Source organism: Ursus americanus, chromosome 12 (assembly GCF_024610735.1).
Source record: "Ursus americanus isolate L20-20 chromosome 12, mUrsAme1.1.p, whole genome shotgun sequence".
Taxonomy (NCBI): Eukaryota; Metazoa; Chordata; class Mammalia; order Carnivora; family Ursidae; genus Ursus; species Ursus americanus.
This window is the reverse complement of record NC_142138.1, coordinates 43,023,202-43,045,085: the sequence shown is the minus strand read 5'-3', so window position 1 is coordinate 43,045,085 and position 21,884 is coordinate 43,023,202. Positions and strand designations below refer to the sequence as shown.

Sequence of the window (21,884 nt, the reverse complement as noted above, 5' to 3'; positions counted from 1 at the left end):
CATACTACTTTCTCAAATAAAATAATAAATTATTGATAGTGGTGGGTTTTTTTGAGGGTTGTGGATCTAGAGAAAGGTTAGAATTTTAATAGTTTAGGGGAAAAATAATTTGAATTATTATTCAAGAGAGTCTTTCTTACATATTTTCTAACAAATTGAGAGTGTGAATGAAAAATTCTATATATTCCATGATTGATTAAATTTTATTTTTTAGCTTCTTTACACAGATAGGAATTTTGTGATTTGTGCTCCAACTGGTTCTGGGAAAACTGTAGTGTTTGAACTGGCTATAACAAGATTATTAATGGAAGTCCCATTGCCATGGTCAAACATTAAAATTGTTTACAGTAAGTATTTATATATTGTAAGAGTAATTAATTATAATAATGAAAAACCAGTGAGGCAAAAGTAAAAAATTAAGTTCAAGCCATAGGAATTAATATTTGGTTCTCCATACATTTTTTTTTTTAAAGATTTTATTTATTTATTTGACATAGAGAGACAGCCAGCGAGAGAGGGAGCACAAGCAGGGGGAGTGGGAGAGAAAGAAGCAGGCTCCTAGCGGAGGAGCCTGATGTGGGGCTCCATCCCAGAACTCCGGGATCACGCCCTGAGCCGAAGGCAGACGCCCAACGACTGCGCCACCCAGGCGCCCCTCTCCATACATTTTTAATGAAGACGTATCACATTTGCTCTTGTCTGTTACATTAAATTCCAAGCACATTTTCCCAGAGTTGTAAATGAAAAGTAATATTTGAATTGAGAATTTGAACTTTACATGTTTATTTTTTAACGGACAGTAAGAACAATAAATTCAAACATTTTGTAATTCTGACAAATTTCCATAGGAACCTTTACTGTCCTTTCTTAGGTATATATATATATATATTTGAAATTTTTCATCTAAGTAATTTATGTACATGGTTAAAAAAAATAAATTACCACAAAAAGGCTTATAATGAAGAGCAATAATCTCCTGCCTTACCTTTCTCCACTCTTAGTTTCAATTCCCTGAACAATTACTTCTTTTTCTATTTTTAGTTTAGTCTGGTGATTATATCTCTAAATAATATGCTTTAATTTTTAACTCTTTCAATTTATAAATATTAGGCAGCACCTAGTTGTATAGTTTCATCTTAATTTTATTAGCCAATGTTTGTGAAAGTAATTTTAAAATTGCACTGACATTCAAAATAAATATCTTATATTGTTATAGTGGCACCAATAAAGGCCCTGTGTAGTCAGCGTTTTGATGATTGGAAAGAAAAATTTGGACCAATAGGACTGAATTGTAAAGAACTCACTGGAGATACAGTAATGGATGACCTATTTGAGATTCAGCATGCCCATATTATTATGACAACTCCAGTAGGTGTTATTTATACTCAATAATATTTCCTTGGTTTATTAGAAATATGTTTCTCTTCACCAAGAATAAAAGTTAAAAGAAAACACAAAGTAGAAGAATATATTTGCAATGTAAAAAACAAACATAAGAAGTACTAATGTTTAGGTTATATAAAGAACACTAATCAGTAAGTAAAAGATAAATTACCAAATGGGAAAAATAGGCAAAAGATATGAATAGGCAATTTGTTATTGAGGATAATTTGTAATCATACTTTTTGCTTGTATTCTTTTATCCAAATATTATGTATTGCAGAAGGAGGACCTTGGTAGGCCTTAAAAAAGTAATTAGGCTGTAATTTTGAATATTTTTGGTTAAACTTAAAAATAAATGGGGGTTTAATTTTTTAAGCACTTGTAAAACTATCAGGATCCTTTAAAATGTTTTTAATCTTTAAATCTTTTTCAGGATACTTTTAAGACATATTAAAATATTGCCCATTGTTTGTTTAATGTTAAGATTTTTATTGATATCTTAATATTTATTATAATTTCTTATCATATTAAACCACTTACATTGTTTCTTTAGGAAAAATGGGATAGCATGACTAGAAAATGGAGAGACAACTCTTTGGTCCAGCTGGTTAGACTCTTTCTCATTGATGAGGTAGTGAACACTTTACTCATTTTCAGAGATAAATATAAATTGATGATTAGAATGGATAGAAAGAAACAAGACATTTTCAACCAAACTATTGTTTGTTTTATCCCTTCAAGTGGAAAGGCTTATTTTCTTAAGTGTGTTAATATTATTATGGATTTTAATTGATTAGTTTTTTATTCTTATAGCTAATCATTTTTTTCTTGATTTCTTTCTTAGGTACATGTTGTAAAAGATGAAAATCGTGGACCAACTCTTGAAGTTGTAGTCAGCAGAATGAAAACTGTACAGTCTTTATCTCCTACTTCTGAAAATAGCAGCACAATTATTCCATTGAGATTTGTAGCTGTATCTGCAACAATTCCAAATGCTGAGGATGTAAGTTAGAATGTTAGTCTATCTGGGGCGCCTGGGTGGCTCAGTCGTTAAGTGTCTGCCTCTGGCCCAGGGCGTGATCCCGGCGTTCTGGGATCGAGCCCCACATCAGGCTCCACTGCTGGGAGCCTGCTTCTTCCTCTACCACTCCCCCTGCTTGTGTTCCCTCTCTCGCTAGCTGTCTCTCTCTCTGTCAAATAAATAAATAAAATCTTAAAAAAAAAAAATTTTAGTCTATCAGATTTTTTTATGACTAGTGAAATATTTTGTCATTTTAATCTTAGAGGAAAGTGAGGTTTTTTTCCTGTAAATCTCGTAACCAATTTAGTAGGAAAGTATGTTGTAGAAAGTTATTGTTAGATCTCATAGGTATGGCAGTACTAGGCCTTGTACTTGGTTGATTTGGTTTAATGAAACATTTTTGGTACAAGTCTGTTGTTTACTAGTATCTAAAAGTCTTGATTTTTATGGGTTTCAGATACCTCATAATGACTAACAATTTGTTATGGTTGTTATAATCACCTGACTCTAGTTGTATAGCAAAGTATGGTGGAGAATGAAAATAATTGCTTAGGTGATTACCACCCACCTTTTCACATCTATGTGACTGCCATTATGGTAAGCACTAATAATAGATACAGAAGTGAAAACATATAGACCCTGCCCTTGAGGAGGATCTCTTGGTTAATGGGCTACACAGGTAAAGAAATAATTGTATACAGTATTATACTTGCTATAATGAGTATATGTCCTAATTTTTTTTTTAATATTTGGGCAAACTTCTTGAAAAATAGTATGGTTTAATTGTTCCTCACTCCAATTACTTCTCAGCCTACCCAGTATGACTTTTTTTCCTGCTATTTATTTATTTATTTATTTTTAAAGATTTTATTTATTTATTTGACAGAGATAGAGACAGCCAGCGAGAGAGGGAACACAAGCAGGGGGAGTGGGAGAGGAAGAAGCAGGCTCATAGCGGAGGAGCCTGATGTGGGGCTCGATCCCATAATGCCGGGATCACGCCCTGAGCCGAAGGCAGATGCTTAACCGCTGTGTCACGCAGGCGCCCCTTTCCTGCTACTTAGAAATTTCACAAATAGTTCCCATATTGTTTAATCCAATGGAAAATTTTGCCTGATTTATCTTTAGTTTGGCAAAATTATTCATTTTCCAGTTCTTATGTTAACAACCTGTTTTGTTCATATTCAAAAATAATAGAGAAAAATTTTAAGTATATGTAATCAGCAGAAACCCAGTGTTTGTCTTTCCAGACATATAGGTGGAATCATACTATGTGTGCTCTTTTGTGACTTGCATGTCACCTACAGACATTTCCATGTCATTAGATATTCTTTAATACATTTTTTTGGGTTTTATTATAATTTATTGGTCTAATGCTTTAATGATGGAAGGTTATTTCCATTTTTGCTATTGTAAACGGTGCTGAAGTTAGTATATCTTTGAAAACATCATGATTATTTCTCTATGATGAACTTTTAGAGTGGAATAACTGAGTCAAAGGATATATAAAACGCTAAGGAAACAGTGCTTTCAATAAATGGTGTAGTCATTTATACCTCCACCATCAGCCATTTCTCTGTATTCTAGCACTGGGTATTATAATAAATTATTGTTATTATTACATTTAAATAGTTGTCGGGGTCCCTGGGTGGCTCAGTTGGTTAAGTGTCTGTCTTTGGCTCAAGTCATGATCCCTGGGTCCTGGGATCCAGGCTCCCTGCTCAGCAGGGAGTCTGCTTCCCTTCTTCCCTCTACCCCTCCCCCGTGCACACTTTCTCTCAAATAAATAAGTAAAATCTTTAAAAATAAATAGCTGTTAAATTTCTTGTTTAAAATATACTTTATTTTAAAATTTTGTACTGCTTTGATTTTTACTGAGGTAAATATTTTTAATATATCAATCACTTTAAGTTCTTTTTTTGTACCTTGCCAGGTCATGTTCTTTACCCTTTTTTCACATTGGGATGATAAAATTTTCTCATTGATTTGTAAGCAGTCATTAAATATCAGTACTCTGTAATTCTTGAAATTCTTTTGTCCTTTGAGATAATCACTACATCTGGTGAATGCTACTTTCCTGTCCCTTTGTACAAATCTTCTTCCTCAATTTTCTCCAAATTAAGGTCTTTACTCTTGACTTTCTGCTTCTTTCAAATTAAATTTCTTGTTTGACTTATTTGCACACAGGATAGCCTTGAAAATGTTTTAATATTTCCTTCTCCTGCAACTAAAAACTCATTATTCCATCTTCCTGTGAAAGAAATGGTCAGTTTCAGAGCAGGCATGAAGCCTAATTACTAACCAGGTTATATGAAGATAAGGATTGCTCACCATAGCTTCAGAAATTAACAAATGACTCCAGCATTGAGTCTAAAATGTGCTTTGGGCACTGCCATCTCTCAAGTATTTATTTGCTCTTTGTTTAAAAATTATCAACCCTTGGGGTGCCCGGGTGGCCCAGTCATTAAGCGTCTGCCTTCAGCTCAGGTCGTGATCCTGGAGTCCTGGGATTGAGCCCCGCATCGGGCTCCTCCGCTGGAAGCCTGCTTCTTCCTCTCCCACTCCCCCTGCTTGTGTTCCCTCTCTCGCTGGCTATCTCTCTCTCTCTCTCAAATAAATAAATAAATAAAATCTAAAAAAAAAATTTTTTTTCAACGCTTGCCAATCTCAGCCAGTCATTACTTTGCTACTCTTTTGCTATTATTTAGCACAACTCAAAAGATCTGTCATGCATATCTAGGCAAAGGTCTGAAAAATAGGAAGCTTATAATGATAGTGAGAAATTCAGTTTCTCTGCCAAAATCAATTTTAATTTTATTTTGGACTCTTGGGAAGGAAAATAAAACAAAATAATAATTAATTGGGAGTTTACAATGTTGAAAAGTGTGAATAATCTTAAAATACTGCTACCAATAATATTTACCAATATATGAATAGGATGGTGTCACTGGATTATGTAATACTGAAAAAGACAGCTTAATTATTTTTATACCTTGTCTTTAAAAGTGGTCTATTATTATGTTATGTTTAGACATGAAACTTGAGTAAAAAAAACTTTTAATGTATGTTTCTGTTATTTAAAGATTGCAGAATGGCTTTCAGATGGTGAAAGACCTGCGGTATGTCTGAAAATGGATGAAAGACATAGGCCAGTGAAACTTCGGAAAGTGGTTCTTGGATTTCCCTGCAGAAGTAACCAAACCGAATTTAAGTTTGATTTAACCCTCAACTACAAAATTGCCAGTGTTATACAAACGTACTCTGATCAGAAACCCACACTTGTGGTATGGATTGTTAGTTGCTTATTTTTGAGTATAATGTTCAGTTTTTAATATAATTAATCCAAGAATTCATTTATTTTTAGTTTTGTGCAACAAGGAAAGGTGTGCAACAGGCTGCTTCTGTTCTTGTGAAAGATGCTAAATTTATTATGGCTGTGGAACAGAAACAGAGGTATATTTTTTCTTTTTTTGTTATTGGAGATAGGAAGACATTTAGGGATTATCTAGATGAGATGAGAAAACTGGGTTCGTTTCTTCACCTTTTCAAGTTACTCAGCCTCTCTAAGCCTCAGTTTCCTCATCTATAAATTAAGGATAATAGTAATTTGGAAGATTAAGTGAGAGAGTGAATCTTAGTGACACTATGATCCTGTCTTCTTTATTTCATAGCCAGGTTTCTTCGAAGATTATTCATATTGCTGTCTTCATTTTTTTTACTCACTTTGAGTTTGGCATCTCTTGTAATTTTTCCCTGAGGCTAATCTTGCTATTGCCCTCTCAGGAGCCTCTAATACATTTGATCCCTCCACCTTATTTCAAAACCTGGACTCTGTGCTGCTGCGATCATCCTCTACCAAGTTTCTTCCTACTTTGCTGGCTGCTCACCCTCAGTCCTCTTTTCACCTCTTCTACCCAACTCTGAAATGTTGGCATTCTAGAGGTTCTATCCAGGGTTCATTCTTTCTAATCCCACACTTCTGGTATTTGTATCTATCACATGGGTTCAAAGAATATATGTATGCTCGTATATGTGTCTATGAGTTCCTAAATTTATAGCTCCATTCTGAACTCTAGTTTATAGTCCATGCCTAACCGACATCGCCAATTGCTTATGTATGAGCGTCTCAAACTATTAGAAATTAGTGGTGATTTGAACTAAGGAGGTGGCGGTGTTGATGGAGATAAAATGATACATTTGAGATATAATTAGAAGTAGGAATAAACAGGTCTTGGAAATTGATTGCAGAAAGTTATGGAAGAAGGTGAGGGAGGTGCCAGTGATAGGTTTCTGCCATGAGCAACCAGGGAGTGCTGTATAATTAAGATGGGGGAATACTGGAAGAGGAGTTGGTTTGAGAGAAAGAACCATGATTATATTTTGGATATATTGAGTGAAAAGGAATGGGATGCCATTTTGAGTTGGTGTAGACCAGAAAAAGAGACTGATGCTTACCTCATTCCCCTTTGACCACTCGTGTTCTAGCAACTCCTATAAGACTTCTTTTTGCCCATCAAGCCCCAGATTCTGTTACTAAGGTTTCTAAATTTGTCTAACATGCTCAGCTATTTTGTACTCTGGTTTCTTTAGCTTTTTATTAAATACTTCTTCTGTTGTATCATGCATGAAAATAACAAAATATTCCTATATTTTGGAATTTCTTAGTTAACTTCAGGAACTTAATTGGTAGTATTCTCATAATGAGAATGTTTCCCAAGCCTTTTTAAACAGTTTTTTATTTTAATCACCTGGTCTGAGCCTTTGGTTTTAATCCAGAAAACTTCTTGGTTACTTATGGGCAGTGATCAAGAATATTGGGAGAATGTATGCATCCATTAGATCATTTTGCTGGCAAAACCTTTTTTATAATCAAATCACAATCGATAGTTTCCATACCAGCTGCACTTGGTTTTTTAACATTCTTGATTATTAATTTTCTAAATGTTTTTAGCAAAGATGGGGTTTCAAAACCCAATTGACCAGGTCATTATAAAACTAGTAGCAGTATAAATGTAAAATGGAATTTTTTTAAGAAAGTGTAGCTATAGGGTAAAGAGATTGTAAGTAGGGATGAGTAATTTGGAACCTTCTACCTGGGTGAATAAACTAGCTGGGCCATGTGACTTTTAGTCAGAAACAAATGTGTTTGTCAAGCAGTGAGGCTTATTTTCTTGCTCAAAAACTAACTCTGAAGGAAATTTTTAAAAACTTGTAGAATTCTTTGTGTAATAGTGGCATCATTCATATAGAATGACTATATAACCTCCCAAGATGAATACTTAATAATTAGCATTTTGAACCTGAACCTATCTATAAGAGTAAATAACTGAAGTAGCTAACCTGTATTCACCCTTAAAATTAGTTTCCATTCCATCCTTTCGCTTTTCTCCTGTTGTCTGCTGCACCCAAATTAGCTAATTTTGTTTTAATTATTTTCTTATACAGAAGCATATATCATATTTCTCCTTTTCTCACTTCCCACTCTTTACCTAGTTACTCAAGGAAAATTTCTCTTGTCTTTCAATTCTTTCTTCACCCTTTGTCTCTCCTCCCCCCCCCACCCCTTATCCCCCTTTCTTATGCTTGTTTTTTCCAGGAATGAAATGCTGGTATTAGAAACAACATGAGAGGCTCCTGGGTGGCACAGGCTGTTGAGCAACTGACCCTTGGTTTTGGCTCAGATCATGATCTCGTGGCTGTGGGATGGAGCCCCCTGTCAGGCTCCGAGTCTGCTTAGGTTCTCCCTTTCTCCTTCTGCCCCCCACCCTCACTACTCTCTCTCTCTCAAATAAATAAATAAATCTTAAAAAAAAAAAAAAAAAAAGAAACAGCATAAAGTTAGAGACCATGATTTGGATTGCAGTGCTGCCACTTTACTAGCTGTGTTCCACTTGGCACATTACTTCTCTCAGTTTCAATTTCTTAAGCAGGGTGGGATAATATGAGAATCAACTGTCTGTATTACCATATTATTACCATTTTGGCTAATTTCACTTAGCACAATGCCCGCTAACTTCATCCATGTTGTTGAAAAAGGCAGAATTTCCTTCTTACTTAAGACTCAGTAATATTCCATTATGTGTATGTGTGCGTGTGTGTGTGTATCAAATGTTCTTTATCCATTCATCTGTCTCAGACACTTAAGTCGTGTCTATATGTTGGCTATTCTGAATAATTTTGCAATCAACATAGGAGTACAGGTACCTTTTTGAGATACTGATTTTGTTTCCTTTAGATATAATCCAGAAGTGGAATTGCTGGATGATGTGGTAGTTCTATTTTTAATTTTTTGAGGAACCTTCATATTGTTTTCCATAGTGGCCGTATCAGTTTACTGTTCCCACCAGCAGTGCACAAGGGCTTTCTTTTCTCTACATCCTCACCAGCATTTGTTATCTCCTGTCATTTTGATACTAGCCATTCAACAGGTGTGAGGTGATATCTCATTGTAGTTTTGACTTTCATTTATCCCTGATGATTAGTGATGTGGAGCATCTTTTCATGTATTGTTGGCCATTTGTATAACTTTACTGGAAAAATGTTTATTCAGATCCTTTGCCCATTTTTAAATTGTTTCTTATTTTGCTGAGTTGTAAATTTAAGGACTTCTGAATATGAAAGTTAGATATTGTCTACTTCTTAAAGGTGATTTTCAAACAATGATATTGTGAAAATGTTCTAATATCTGTAGCTTCAAAATAATTACTAAACTAAGAGTTTTTATGTTAATGGGAATTACTCTTAATAATTTTATGGTATTTTTAAAATAGGTTACAGAAGTGTGCATATTCCATAAGAGATTCAAAACTGAGAGGTAAGTTTAGAGATTATTTTTGAATAGAATTTTCAGCTACACATAAAAGGAGTCAATTATGGATGAAAAACTAACAGCATATAACAGGTTATATATTTCTATTATAGATATCTTAATACATGGTGTTGCTTATCATCATGCTGGTATGGAGCTGTCAGATAGAAAAGTAGTTGAAGGAGCTTTCACTGTTGGAGATCTACCAGTTCTTTGTAAGTAAAACACATTCTTGTGGCTATTATAAGATATTTCGGAAAACTAAGAGAAAAAAAAAGAAAAAGTTCAAGTATTCTGGCTTATTTCTGTTTTTCTTCCAAGAATCTAAAATTATGTAATTACCCATGCATATACGTGCTGCAGTAAACTCTGGCAGTTTTAGTTCTTTATCATGCTACTGAACACAGTGCTACCTGAAAAGTAAGAATTTAATAGTTTTTGGTTTTAAGATGTGTTATTGTTTCACATTGTAATGTTCTTTTCCTCTTTGTTTTTCCTAAATTCCCTATGTGTGAGTTTTTACGTATAAGAATATATATTTTATAAGAAGATGTCTACCTGAAGCAATAAAGTTATATGGCTTGAAAGTATTATTTCTTAATCTGATGCAGTTACTACCAGTACTTTAGCTATGGGAGTAAATTTGCCTGCTCACCTAGTAGTTATAAAATCTACAATGCATTATGCTGGAGGAATGTTTGAGGAGTACAGTGAAACAGATATTCTACAGATGATTGGTAGAGCTGGTCGACCTCAAGTAAGTGACAATATTTTATTTTTGTAACTTGTTTTAAAATAAGGTAAAAAGCAAAAACTCTTTTTTGTGTACTTTTTGTTAAACATTTAGATTAACATTTCATATTCAAATTAGGTTTAAAAATAAGTGCAACGGAAAGTCTACTTTAATGGAGACCTAGAAGTAAAACAAGTCTCACCGAAGGAGACATGCTGCCTCTATTCCCTGAGTTTCTCTTGGCTGATGGTTGGGTTGATGAATGTGTATATACTGTCAAAAGGTTTTTTTGTTTTTGGTTTTGAGGGTTTTTTGATTTTTGTTTTTTGTTCTGAATGGGGATGTTATTCGCATTTTAGATGGGACAGTTTTTCATTGTTTAGGACTGTCATACATTGCAGAATGTGTAGCATCACCGAGTCTTAGCACAAAATGTCAATAGTGGTCCCCAGGTATTGTGACAATTAAAAATTAGCCCATGTACATTACGAAACATGTCCTACTCTTTAGGCAAATACTTAAAGAAGTCATTCGTATAGTTAGTAAGGGAACATTTAGGAAGAATATCTTTTCAAAGAATGTCAAAATATTATGTTATATAAATCATAGTTTTTATAAGATCAATTAGATTATGTTACTATACCAAATCTTATAACTTTTATCCAGTTGCCTAAGTTTGTTTTGATTTTACTATTACTAAAATTATGTTGCATTGAAACCAAAATAATATTTTTACACCTCTACTCTTGGAAGGTTCTAAATTAAATTTTCAGTGAACATTCAAATTCAGAGGCATTTTTAAGGCTTTTGTTGTTTAAGACAGGGACTGCTTAATATAAAATGAAATTCATGAGTTCTTGAAGAGGACTGGTACCAACATGTACTCTTTTTTACTACATTTCTCTGTGTGTGTGTGTGTGTTTTTTTTTTTTTTCCAGTTTGACACTACAGCTACTGCAGTTATTATGACTCGATTAAGTACAAAAGAGAAGTATATTCAGATGTTAGCTTGTAGTGACACTGTAGAAAGCAGGTAATACAGAAAATATTCTAAAAGATATTAATACCGCTTATATTTTTCCTTTTTGCATATTAAAAGGAAATTTGATTAGGAGATTTTCTAAGGCCATTGTCTTGAAACTTTTCAATAATCTAAGTAGAAAGTTTGTGTCCTTTTAAGAAACTCAATAGTTAAAAAAGAGGGTAGCATAATATTTTTATTCAGTAGTTTCTTAGCATGTGGTAGCATGTATCCTTGTTATAAAAGGCCAAATTAGTAATAAGACTATAATTTTTCACATCTCTTTACATCTTTAAAATTTGTTTAATAATAGAGAGATAGGCAATCTGGGACCTTTCAGTGAAGTATATGATTGTAATACTATGAGAGAATATTCACTCTCCACTCTTTTTAAGTAATAATATCTTCTGGAGCCACGGGACAGAGAAAAATCTATAATTTTTTAACAGTTGAACTGATTTTTTATGGTTTTTTCTTATGTCTTTGAAAATTAAGTTATCGTTCATGAATTATTATTAATATAGCAATGAGCATATTCAGTTATATTCAATTACTGAATTATTCAAAATATTGTTGCAGTTTAAAAAGGTAAGGTTATGGCGTTGAAATACGTATTACTAATGCAAAGGTTTTTTTTTTTCTATTAGTTTACACAGACATCTTATTGAACATTTAAATGCAGAGATAGTGTTACATACCATCACAGATGTGAATATTGCTTTGGAATGGATACGATCAACTTTGCTTTATATCAGAGCTTTGAAAAATCCATCTCATTATGGTTTGTTACTTTGATTTGAAAAAGTAGTAAATTTTTTCAAGCCAGTTGAGTATATTTATGCTATTAAGTCACAGAATAGATTACAGACACTAATAGGTAACAGAAATAAAAAATAACATTCAGAAATACATTAGAGGCAAGAGTAGACAAATGTGAGAAATCTTTATTTATTTTACTTCTAGTCTTTTAATAAGGTTTGAAATCAGCACCATTAAAAATAGACCTTTTAGGAAAAAATTAACTTGAATAAAAATAATAAAAATGCCTAAAATTATTTTTAAAAAGTTAAAGTAAAAAAAATTCTTGAATTTTGTCTGAACTAGTGTTCAAATCAAAGTGTATAGTACTGCTGTTGCTGCTGGAATTTGCATCCTGCTTCTAGAGCTAACACACGTGTGGTTATGTTGCTTCTAGAAGGTTCTTTCATATGGTGCAGGTTATAAAGTAAAAATACTTGGAATTGCTGAATATCAAATTAAAACCTGATTTGTTGCAGTACTATTCTAATACACACAGGTTCAAAACTTTAGATATCTGAGGGGAAAAAATACAGTATGCATGGTCATGGCTATACAATAAAAAAGCAAAAGATAGCCAATTGATGTTGAAAGGATTTTACAGCAGTGGTTATTTTCTATAGATAGTTAAGCCTTGTTTTAACTCATTAAGCTATTTTTCCCCCTATTTGAGATTAAGTTAGAGTACTCTATTCTAGTTAACTCAGGTATAAACTGAGCCTATAAAGATGAGTTAAGTCCTTTCTATTTTAATTTTTTATGAATTTTCATAACTTTTACAGGTTTTGCATCTGGATTGAACAAAGATGGAATTGAAGCAAAATTACAAGGTTTGATGCATTTCCTTGTAAAAAATTATATTTTGTAAATTTTAATGAAAAAGGTCAGTTAGTGTGGAAAGTAAGAATACTCTTTGGTAAATTATTTTTTTAAAAAAGTAAACTTGTGGGGTGTCTGGGTGGCTCAGTCAGTTAAGCCTCTGCCTTTGGCCCAGGTCATGATCCCAGGGTTCTGGGACTGAGCTCCACATTGGGCTCTCTGCTCGGTAGGGAGCTTGCTTCTAACTCTCCCTCTGTCTACCGCTCTGCCTATTTGCGCTCTCTCTCTCTCTCTCTGTGTCAAATAAATAAATAAAATCTTAAAAAAAAAAAAAAGTAAACTTGTTTCCAGAAAAAAATGTATGCAGTATTTCTTTTTCACATGCAAATAAAGTTTAGCACATGTACTTTTTTTTCCAAATTAATGAATTTATAATTCTATCAGAGTATCTTCCTTTATGTTAACTTTGTTTTTATTGTAAAAATGACCCTCGTCTTTGAAAATATTGCCTATAGTATACAACGCTTCATTTTTCTAGTTTAATTTTAATTGAATATATAAGCCTACCTTGATTATGGGCTTCTTATCCTAATCTGTGCTAATGATGTATTCCCATCAAATCCCAGCATAATTTTTTAATTAATTAATACTTCATTACCTGTCTTTTCAAATATGAAAAAATTGTTGAGCATTTATTAGGATTAGAAATTGTCAGCTCTTCTTTTTATTGAGATTGCCTTTCAGTGAAAGAAAAAAATTTTAGATCCACTAAAAATATTTAGCCAATTTTGGGGTAACTCACTGTCTCAATTGGTAGAGCATACAACTCTTGATCTTGGGGTTCTGAGTTTGAGCCCCAGAGCCTCACATTGGGTACAAAGATAACTTTAAGGGGGAAAAAAAAATCAAGGAGTAGACGTCCCTCTACAGAGCAGCACTCCTGGTCTAGACCTTCACTTGGTGTAGATCTGAAAATATTTAACCAATTTTAATTTATTCTCTACTTGGATATATACATATGGCATATTAAAATGCAGAGATAAAGATGAAGCAGTAAAATTGTCTTGATTAAAGTATAAATATATTGTTGAAACAGGTGATAAGCAATAGCATAGATTCATAACACTGCTATTGAGAAACAGATCTGTAAAATAGTAGTATTATCCTTTGTTTACAGACCAGTTTTGTAATGGAGTTTTCAAAACATATATTTTGATCATAATGGCCAAATACACACAAGAAATCAGATAGTCCAAGATAGTCCAATATAGTCTTGCTATATTCTGATAATTGTAATGATTTAACTTTTGTTAAATTAGCAGAACCATAGTTCATATTTACCTTATCTTTAGTCATTATAGGGTAGCTAAGTTTTGCCTATAAAGAATAGCCAAGTTTATTATATAACTGAATATAATATTTTGGTATCCCTGGAGTTCTGCCTTAAATCTCTTAGGAAGGATCCTTAGCATTCCTAAATTTGGTTATACTTTCTTGCTAAGGATCCTCCAGTAGTTCCCTCATCACTCTTAGAAAAAAATGCAAACTTTCACAAGAGCCCACAAATCCTCCTTGATATCTCCCTGTCTATTCCTCTGGCTTCATCTCTTGTCACTTTCCCCCTCTTTCATTCTACTGTTTCTAAATTGGATCTCTTGCTGTTCCTTAAACACACCAAGCTTGTTTCCACATCAGATCCTTCCACTCTGTTCCTTATTCCTGGAACACTTCTCACATATTTTACTTGTGGTCTCCACCTTCATTTCATTCAGATCTTTGATCAAATATCAACTCCTCAGAGAGGCCTTCCTGGACTACCTTAATTAAATCTACCTCTTCAAAAAGGATGGTAAAACAATTTCCATGATATTATTGCTGTTTTCCTTTTGTTGGAAAGGTGATACGCTTATGTTGAAAATTAGGATGAATATATCCTTACTATATCAGATATTATATAATAGCTTTATATCAGAAATACATAAAAACTTAAGTTAAAATCTTAAAAATTCTTATTTTCTGGGTCCTTTCTCTCAGCTTTATTTTGAAACTTTATTATTTATCATTAAATTCTGTACTGATTGTTTTCTTCCATAAAATATAAGTTCTTTAGAGAAGGAACCTTGTCTTGCTACTGCTGTAAACCTAAAGCTTAGAATAGTGCTCAGTATATAATACAGTAAGTATTCTTCTTTGACTGATTAACTTATTGCATGTTAATAGTGGGTAATTAAGAAAATTAGCAAAGACTTCAAAAGCCTTACTTAACCAAATACTTAAAACTTTTTCAAGCTGCCTAAGCAATGTTGCTTAAACTGAAGTATTTCTCAAAGAATTTTGCCTTTTAAGGGCTATGTTTTTGTGAGTGGCTACTCTATTTAAGATTGAGCAAGTTGTAGCATTCCCACTCCGTGCACTGAATTACCTCCAATCTTCCGGGCTTTCTAGCATGGAACAATGGGAGCACTGTGGGCAGCAGGCTACTACAATTGCTCTGATCTTCATTGGTCAGTGAAAGTTGAACTTGCATTGCTTCCTGTTCAGAGGTTCCTTCCAGGTAGCAATAGTAGCATGTTAGAGATGCTGAAATAAGTACTAAAAGCATCAGCTGAAATAGTCACAAGTGGTTGCCTCAAGAGTGTGGCATACTCAGAGGAGGGAAAAGACTGGAGTTTTTTGAACAATCTTTGTAGCTCTTTTTGACTCTTCATACTTTTTAAAAAACTTTTATCAAAGATATATACAAACAAAGGAAAAGAAAACCATGCCACTTTGCAAGTCAGATAGCAGGATGGTTCAAGTAACTAGCTTCTTTATTTCTTTGTTCCTAACTTGTATATGAAATAATATTAGTACCTACGTTGTTGTGTTATTATGAGAACTAAATGAGGAAATGCAAATTTCCTCACTTAAAATTAAAAGTTTCAAGTTGTAAATGTTATTTCATCACTTATTTTGATAATTTATATTATTGTTACTATTAGAAAATCTTTTTAGCTTATTAAATGTCTTTTTATTTAATGAGTTTTTCCTTACACTTAGGTAGCCACTACAGTTTTTCCCACAGCAAATATACAGAAACAGAACTTTAGCATATTTGATTATAAATTCTGTTTTGTGCTGCTCCCTTATCTTGCTAAAATAAAAATATGTTTCTTATTATTGAACAGAGTTATGTTTGAAGAATCTGAATGATTTATCATCTCTGGACTTGATAAGGATGGATGAAGATATTAATTTCAAACCAACTGGTAATTTTTCCATCAGTTATTAAATTTAACAATTGCTTAAGACTAAGACTAAATTTTAAAATATGTTCCACTAAGATTTAGATGATACTAAAATTGTGATCTCAGTTATCTCAACAGGGTATCATCATTATTAGCATGATATATTTATGTAAGAGTCCTATTTATAAAATTATAGACCTTCTTTTTGACAGGCACTTTGTCTTTACTGATTCTGGTGACTTTTGGCAGAGAATTGAAATATTGAAATCTTTGGGTCACTTCAAACCTCTTATAGTTCTTGTAGATACCCTTTTGTCAGTTCTCAATTATTCAAACATTGGTTATCCACATGGTTACTTAGGCTCCTTTTCTCTCTCTCTTTCTCTGTCTTTTTCATTCTATTTAGAATATAATAGAAGAGACAAAGAATGGTTTGTAGTTTTTAGCACTCATGATTAGAAGTTTCTTGGGGAAAATATTGACTTCGTTATTTCAAATTAATCCTTAGTAGAAGTTGGGAGATATAGGAAAGTTTTTAAAAAATCAGAATCCTACTGTTAGCATTTGACATGTGTCCTTCCATTTTTTAATGCATTTTTTATACATTTGCAACCATAGTTTAGAAATGTATGACTTTGTATCATGTTTTTACTTGTATTTAATATAAGGTTTTAAATTTTTTTCTTTATCTCTGTTTTTTGTTGTTGTTGTTGTTTTGTTTTTCCATTTTAATTACTGTGTGTCTTGGTATGGACCTCCTAAGGCTGAATTTTTGGGAGGATCTCTATGCCTCCTGGATCTAGATATCTGTTTCATTCCCCAGATTAGGGAAGTTTTCAGCTATTATTTCTCCAAATAAATTTCTACCCCCTTTTCTCCTTTTCTTCTCAGATCCCTATAATGCAAATGTTATTACACTTGATGGAATTACTGAGTTCCCTAAGACTATTCTCAACTTGCATAATTTTCATTCCTCTCCTTTGCTCAGCTTGGTTACATTTTATTATGTCTTCCAGGTTGTTAATTCGTTCCTCTGCTTCATTTGGCCTATTTTTCCATCAAGTATATTTTAATTTTTTTATTTTTTAAATTATAATAATATTTTTTTATTATGTTAGTCACCATACAGTACTTCCCTAGTTTTTGATGTAAAGTTCCATGATTCATTACTTGCGTATAGCACCCAGTGCACCATGCAATATGTGCCCTCCTTAATACCCATCACCAGCCTATCCCATTCCCCCACCCCCTCCCCTCTGAAGCCCTCAGTTTGTTTCCCAGAGTCCATAGTCTCTCATGGTTCATTCCCCCTTCTGTTTACCCCCCCTTTCTTCTTCCCTTTCTTCTCCTACCATTCTTCCTACTTCTTATGTTCCATAAATGAGTGAAGCCATATGATAATTGTCTTTCTCTGCTTGACTTATTTCACTTATATTTTTAAATTCGCTTATTGTGCTCTTAATCTCTGATTGGTTCTTTTCATCTATTTATATAAGGTTAAGTTTTTAAAGCAATTTATTGCCCTTACTCTCAGACCTAGATTTATAACTGTTTTTTCCTTTTCCCATGGTTCTTCTGATAAACATAATTTTGTTTGTGAAAATTATCTTCTGTGTATTCTAGGGTGTCTCATTAGAGGGGACATAAGAATCATCAATGTAACTTCATCTGTTCTTTAGGTACTTTTACTCTCAAGAATCTAATTCCCACTATTGTTCCTTCCCTGTGGAACTTCTTTTTTTTTTTTTTTTTTTTTTTTTAAAGATGTTATTTATTTATTCGACAGAGACAGCCAGCGAGAGAGGGAACACAAGCAGGGGGAGTGGGAGAGGAAGAAGCAGGCTCATAGCAGAGGAGCCTGATGTGGGGCTCGATCCCATAACGCCAGGATCACGCCCTGAGCCGAAGGCAGACGCTTAACGACTGCGCTACCCAGGCGCCCCGTCCCTGTGGAACTTCTTGAATACATGGATACCATTCCTTCTACTCTTGAATATATCAAATAAATGATCTATAATGATTCTTCTCCATCATCATTGAATACTACCTGACTAATTTTCCTCTTCTTAGTAATCTTTTAGTTTTCCTCTGCTTTATTCAGTCTCTCCTTGCTGACCATTTTGCTTTACTATGGGTTTCTTAAAGTTGCAGACCTTGGACCTTCATTCCCAGTTTATGATTATTTTCTTAAAAACATGATTTACCTTCAAGCTTCAGCTACAGTCATTACATAAATGAATTCAAAACTGTAATTTTGATTCTGGTCCCTTACCTTCTTTACAGAATTTGGTGCTCAATTGTCTTTTTCCTTTTTTTTTTTTTAAGATTTATTTTATTTTTTTAGAAGATTTTATTTATTTATTTATTTATTTATTTATTTATTTATTTGAGAGAGAGCAAGAGTACAAGAGTGAGAGCAAAAACAAGAAGGGGGAGGGAGAGGGACAAGCACACTCTGTACAGAACACAGAGCCCATGCAGGGCTCGATCCCAGGAAACTGAGATCATGACCTGAGCTGAAATCAAGAGTGGGATGCTTAACTGACTGAGCCACCCAGGTGCCCCAGTGCTCAATTTTCTGTTGGAAGTCTTTACTTACATGAATAACATGAAACTTGACATCCAGAAGCATGTGACAGTTAATTTGACATCCAGAAGCATGTGACAGTTAATTTGACTTGGAATACTGTGAAATGGAATGAACATAAAATTGGGGTTCCAAAACTTGGATTTCACTCCTGATTCTACCACTTGCTAGCTGTGACCTGATGCTCACTGAACCTTAGTTTATTCCATCTGCAAAACAAGAATATATTATGTGTCCTACTTACGTTATTGGGTTGTTGTGATGATCAAATGGGATAACCAATGCAAAAAATTTTTACCATAAACATGAGTTGTTGCTCTCTTTTTTTAAATTTTTTAAAAAATAATATTTATTTTGTTATATTAGTCGCCATACAGTACATCCCCAGTTCTTGATGCAATGTTCCATGATTCATTACTTGCATATAACACCCAGTGCACCATGCAATATGTGCCCTCCTTAATACCCATCACCGGCCTATCCCAATCCCCCACCCCCTTTCCCTCTGAAGCCCTCAGTTTGTTTCCCAGAGTCCACAGTTTGCAAATGACACTACAGATAAAAGACTTGTATCCAAGATCTACAAAGAACTTCTCAAACTCAATACATGTGAAACAAATAATCAAATCAATAAAGATATGAACAGACACTTTTCCAATGAAGACACAGAAGTGGCTAACAGACACATGAAAAAATGTTCAAAATCATTAGCCATCAGGGAAATTCAAATCAAAACCACCTTGAGATACCACCTTACACCAGTTAGAATGGCAAAAATGGACAAGGCAGGAAACAGCGAATGTTGGAGAGGATGTGGAGAAAGGGGATCCCTCTTACACTGTTGGTGGGAATGCAAGTTGTTACAGCCACTTTAGGAAACAGTGTGGAGGTCCCTTAAAAAGTTAAAAATTGAGCTACCCTATGATCCAGCAATTGCACTACTGGGTATTTACCCCAAAGATACAGACGTAGTGAAGAGAAGGGCCATATGCACCCCAATGTTCATAGCAGCATTGTCCACAATAGCTAAATCATGGAAGGAGCCAAGATGCCCTTCAACAGATGACTGGATTAAGAAGATGTCCATATATACAATGGAATATTACTCAGCCATCAGAAAGAATGATTACACAACATTTGCAGCAACATGGACGGGACTGGAGGAGATTATGCTAAGTGAAGGGGGGGTAAACAGAAGGGGGATGAACCATGAGAGTTGTTGCTCTCTTTTGTCCAAGGTTAAAAAAATATATCTGTCTCTATATTTGCCTATCATTCCCAACAGCATAACCATTTTGCCAAGCTTAAGATTATGAAATATTTGATATCTTTGGTTTCTCTTTAATTCCTCTGTCATTCCATGTCCAGGCTATACATATACATACATATTATTTATTTATATATTACATATATATATATAATATATACATATACACACACACACACCAGAGAAAGTCAGTAGATGATAGATAGATAGATAGATAGATAGATAGATAGATAAAATTTATTATAAGTAGTTGGCTCACATACGTATGGAGGCTTAGAAGTCCCAAGATCTGCAGTCAGTAAGATAGAGGTCTATAGAGCCAATGGTGTAGTTCTGGTCTGAGTGTGAAGACATGAGAACCAGAAGAACTGATGGTATAAATTCCAGTCTAAAGCTGGTAGTCTTGAGACCCAAGGAGAGCCAGTGTTTCAGTTCAAGTATACAAAGTCAAGAAAAGACCTGCGTCCCAGCTTAAAGGAGTCAGGCAGAGGAATTCCTTCTTACACCAGAGGGTCAGTCTTCTTGTTCTATTTAAGCCTTCAGCTGATTGGATGAAGATCACCCACATTAGGAAAGGCAATCCGCAGGGCACCTGGCTGGCTCAGTTGGAACTTGCAACTCTTGATCTTGGGGTTGTAGGTTGGAGCCCCATATTGGATTTGGAGATTACTTAAAAATAAAATATTAAAAAAAAAAAAAGGCAATCTGCTTTATTCAGTCTACCAATTCAAATGTTAATCTCATCCAAAAACATCCCCACAGACACATCCAGAATAATATTTGACCCAATATAGAGGTACTCTATGGCCAGTTGACAGTTAAGTTGACACCTAAAATTGACCATCATAGCAGCTTAACATATAATACACAAATCTAGCTGAAAGTAGCTGAATTCTCAGAATAATACAGTACTGCACATGATGCCCTTTTACCTGGTCTTCCTCTGGGCCCAGGTTGGCCATGTACTCTGCCTTGAAAGTACATATTACCCAATGTCCAGTCTCTAAACATATTGTCCTTTGTGTTCATAACTCAGCAGCCTCAACTCTTATTACACCATTAAGCTATTAAAAAACAACAACACAAAGTGTTTACGTATGTATGCATGCATGTGTTTATGTATGTAGGTATAACTTTATGAGAAATGTAACATCTTTTAAGCTGTGCTAATATTTTTATTAGGATAATTATTGAGATTAGTGTTCTTGTTATGAGGTTGCATGAATTATTTAGTTGTTTGCTTCGAAGAAGGAAAGAATTTTAACCTAAAATGCAGTCCTAAGGCCATTCAGCAAAGCTGATGGAGAATCTTTAAGTTCAAAGTTCCCTATCCAAGGAGTTCTTGTCTTATAGATCTACCTTAATATTCCTGCCGTGCTTAGTATTGGTTTGGAGCATCTCATAAGAAGTATGATCTTGATGTAAACATAGTGATAGATTCAGAACATAGTAGCTGGAGCCATCAGTCAGTCACTTCTGGTAGTGAGAGATGTGAGAGGGGTCTCATGGCCTCTACTTCTACCCCACCCCCCAATCCTATGGCCTTCATTTCGAAATATCCTGAATTTGCTATTATAAGAATATTCATCATTCAACATCATATTGATTAAAAGTTGCATCTTTATTTCCACCTTCACTTGCAAATCTTTTTAAATATTTTCCAATCCTTCTACTTTGACTCAATTTCTTCATGCCTTCCTTTCTAAGTTATTTTTATACCTTGCCTGGGAATCTTTCATCCTTTCTAATAATCCAGCAAGTATCAAGTCTTCTCTCAAACTTTCATTTTCTCTAGCAGGGAGAAACCTTATATTAATTTATAAACATCTAGGATAAGAGGAGCATCTTTAAATATATCGTAAAGGTTAACATACTAGTTCCCATGGTAACCATATTCTGTATATCTCACACATGGCTCTCAGAAGCTCCCTTTTATGAACCACTGAATCAACCATGTTTTGGTTGAACATATCCACCAGGATCCTAATTGATAATGTGGCTTTTAAGCTTCCCTGACTACTTTTCTTCCTGATTCTTAGTTCTGTCTACTCTTCCATGTCCTTGATGCCTATATGTCTGATGGAATGTCCAGTTCTTCCCTTCTTCAGTAAAACCTGTAGTACATATATAAGTGTTAGACCTTTGCTTGAGAAGCAATATGCAATTTTTTCTTCCCAGCTATTTCCTCTGTGTGTTCATAAGGCTTGAAATTCTTTGTAA

The 21,884-nt window shown here is 34.0% G+C and overlaps 1 protein-coding gene across 2 annotated transcripts in view; it reads left to right on the top strand.

Moving 5' to 3' along the window:
• HFM1 (helicase for meiosis 1) overlaps positions 1-21,884 on the top strand; it is a 102,374-nt gene that overhangs the window by 23,994 nt on the left and 56,496 nt on the right. Inside the window, exons 8-20 of one of the 2 annotated variants that reach the window (XM_087866099.1) lie at positions 215-347; positions 1,217-1,368; positions 1,937-2,014; positions 2,228-2,386; positions 5,488-5,688; positions 5,769-5,857; positions 9,175-9,218; positions 9,326-9,427; positions 9,824-9,969; positions 10,884-10,978; positions 11,614-11,747; positions 12,547-12,594; positions 15,751-15,831. In XM_087866099.1, coding sequence (XP_087722225.1) covers positions 215-347; positions 1,217-1,368; positions 1,937-2,014; positions 2,228-2,386; positions 5,488-5,688; positions 5,769-5,857; positions 9,175-9,218; positions 9,326-9,427; positions 9,824-9,969; positions 10,884-10,978; positions 11,614-11,747; positions 12,547-12,594; positions 15,751-15,831 — 1,462 coding nt within the window. The remainder of the gene's footprint in view (positions 1-214; positions 348-1,216; positions 1,369-1,936; positions 2,015-2,227; positions 2,387-5,487; positions 5,689-5,768; positions 5,858-9,174; positions 9,219-9,325; positions 9,428-9,823; positions 9,970-10,883; positions 10,979-11,613; positions 11,748-12,546; positions 12,595-15,750; positions 15,832-21,884) is intronic. The other variant, XM_087866100.1, reaches the window with a different exon arrangement.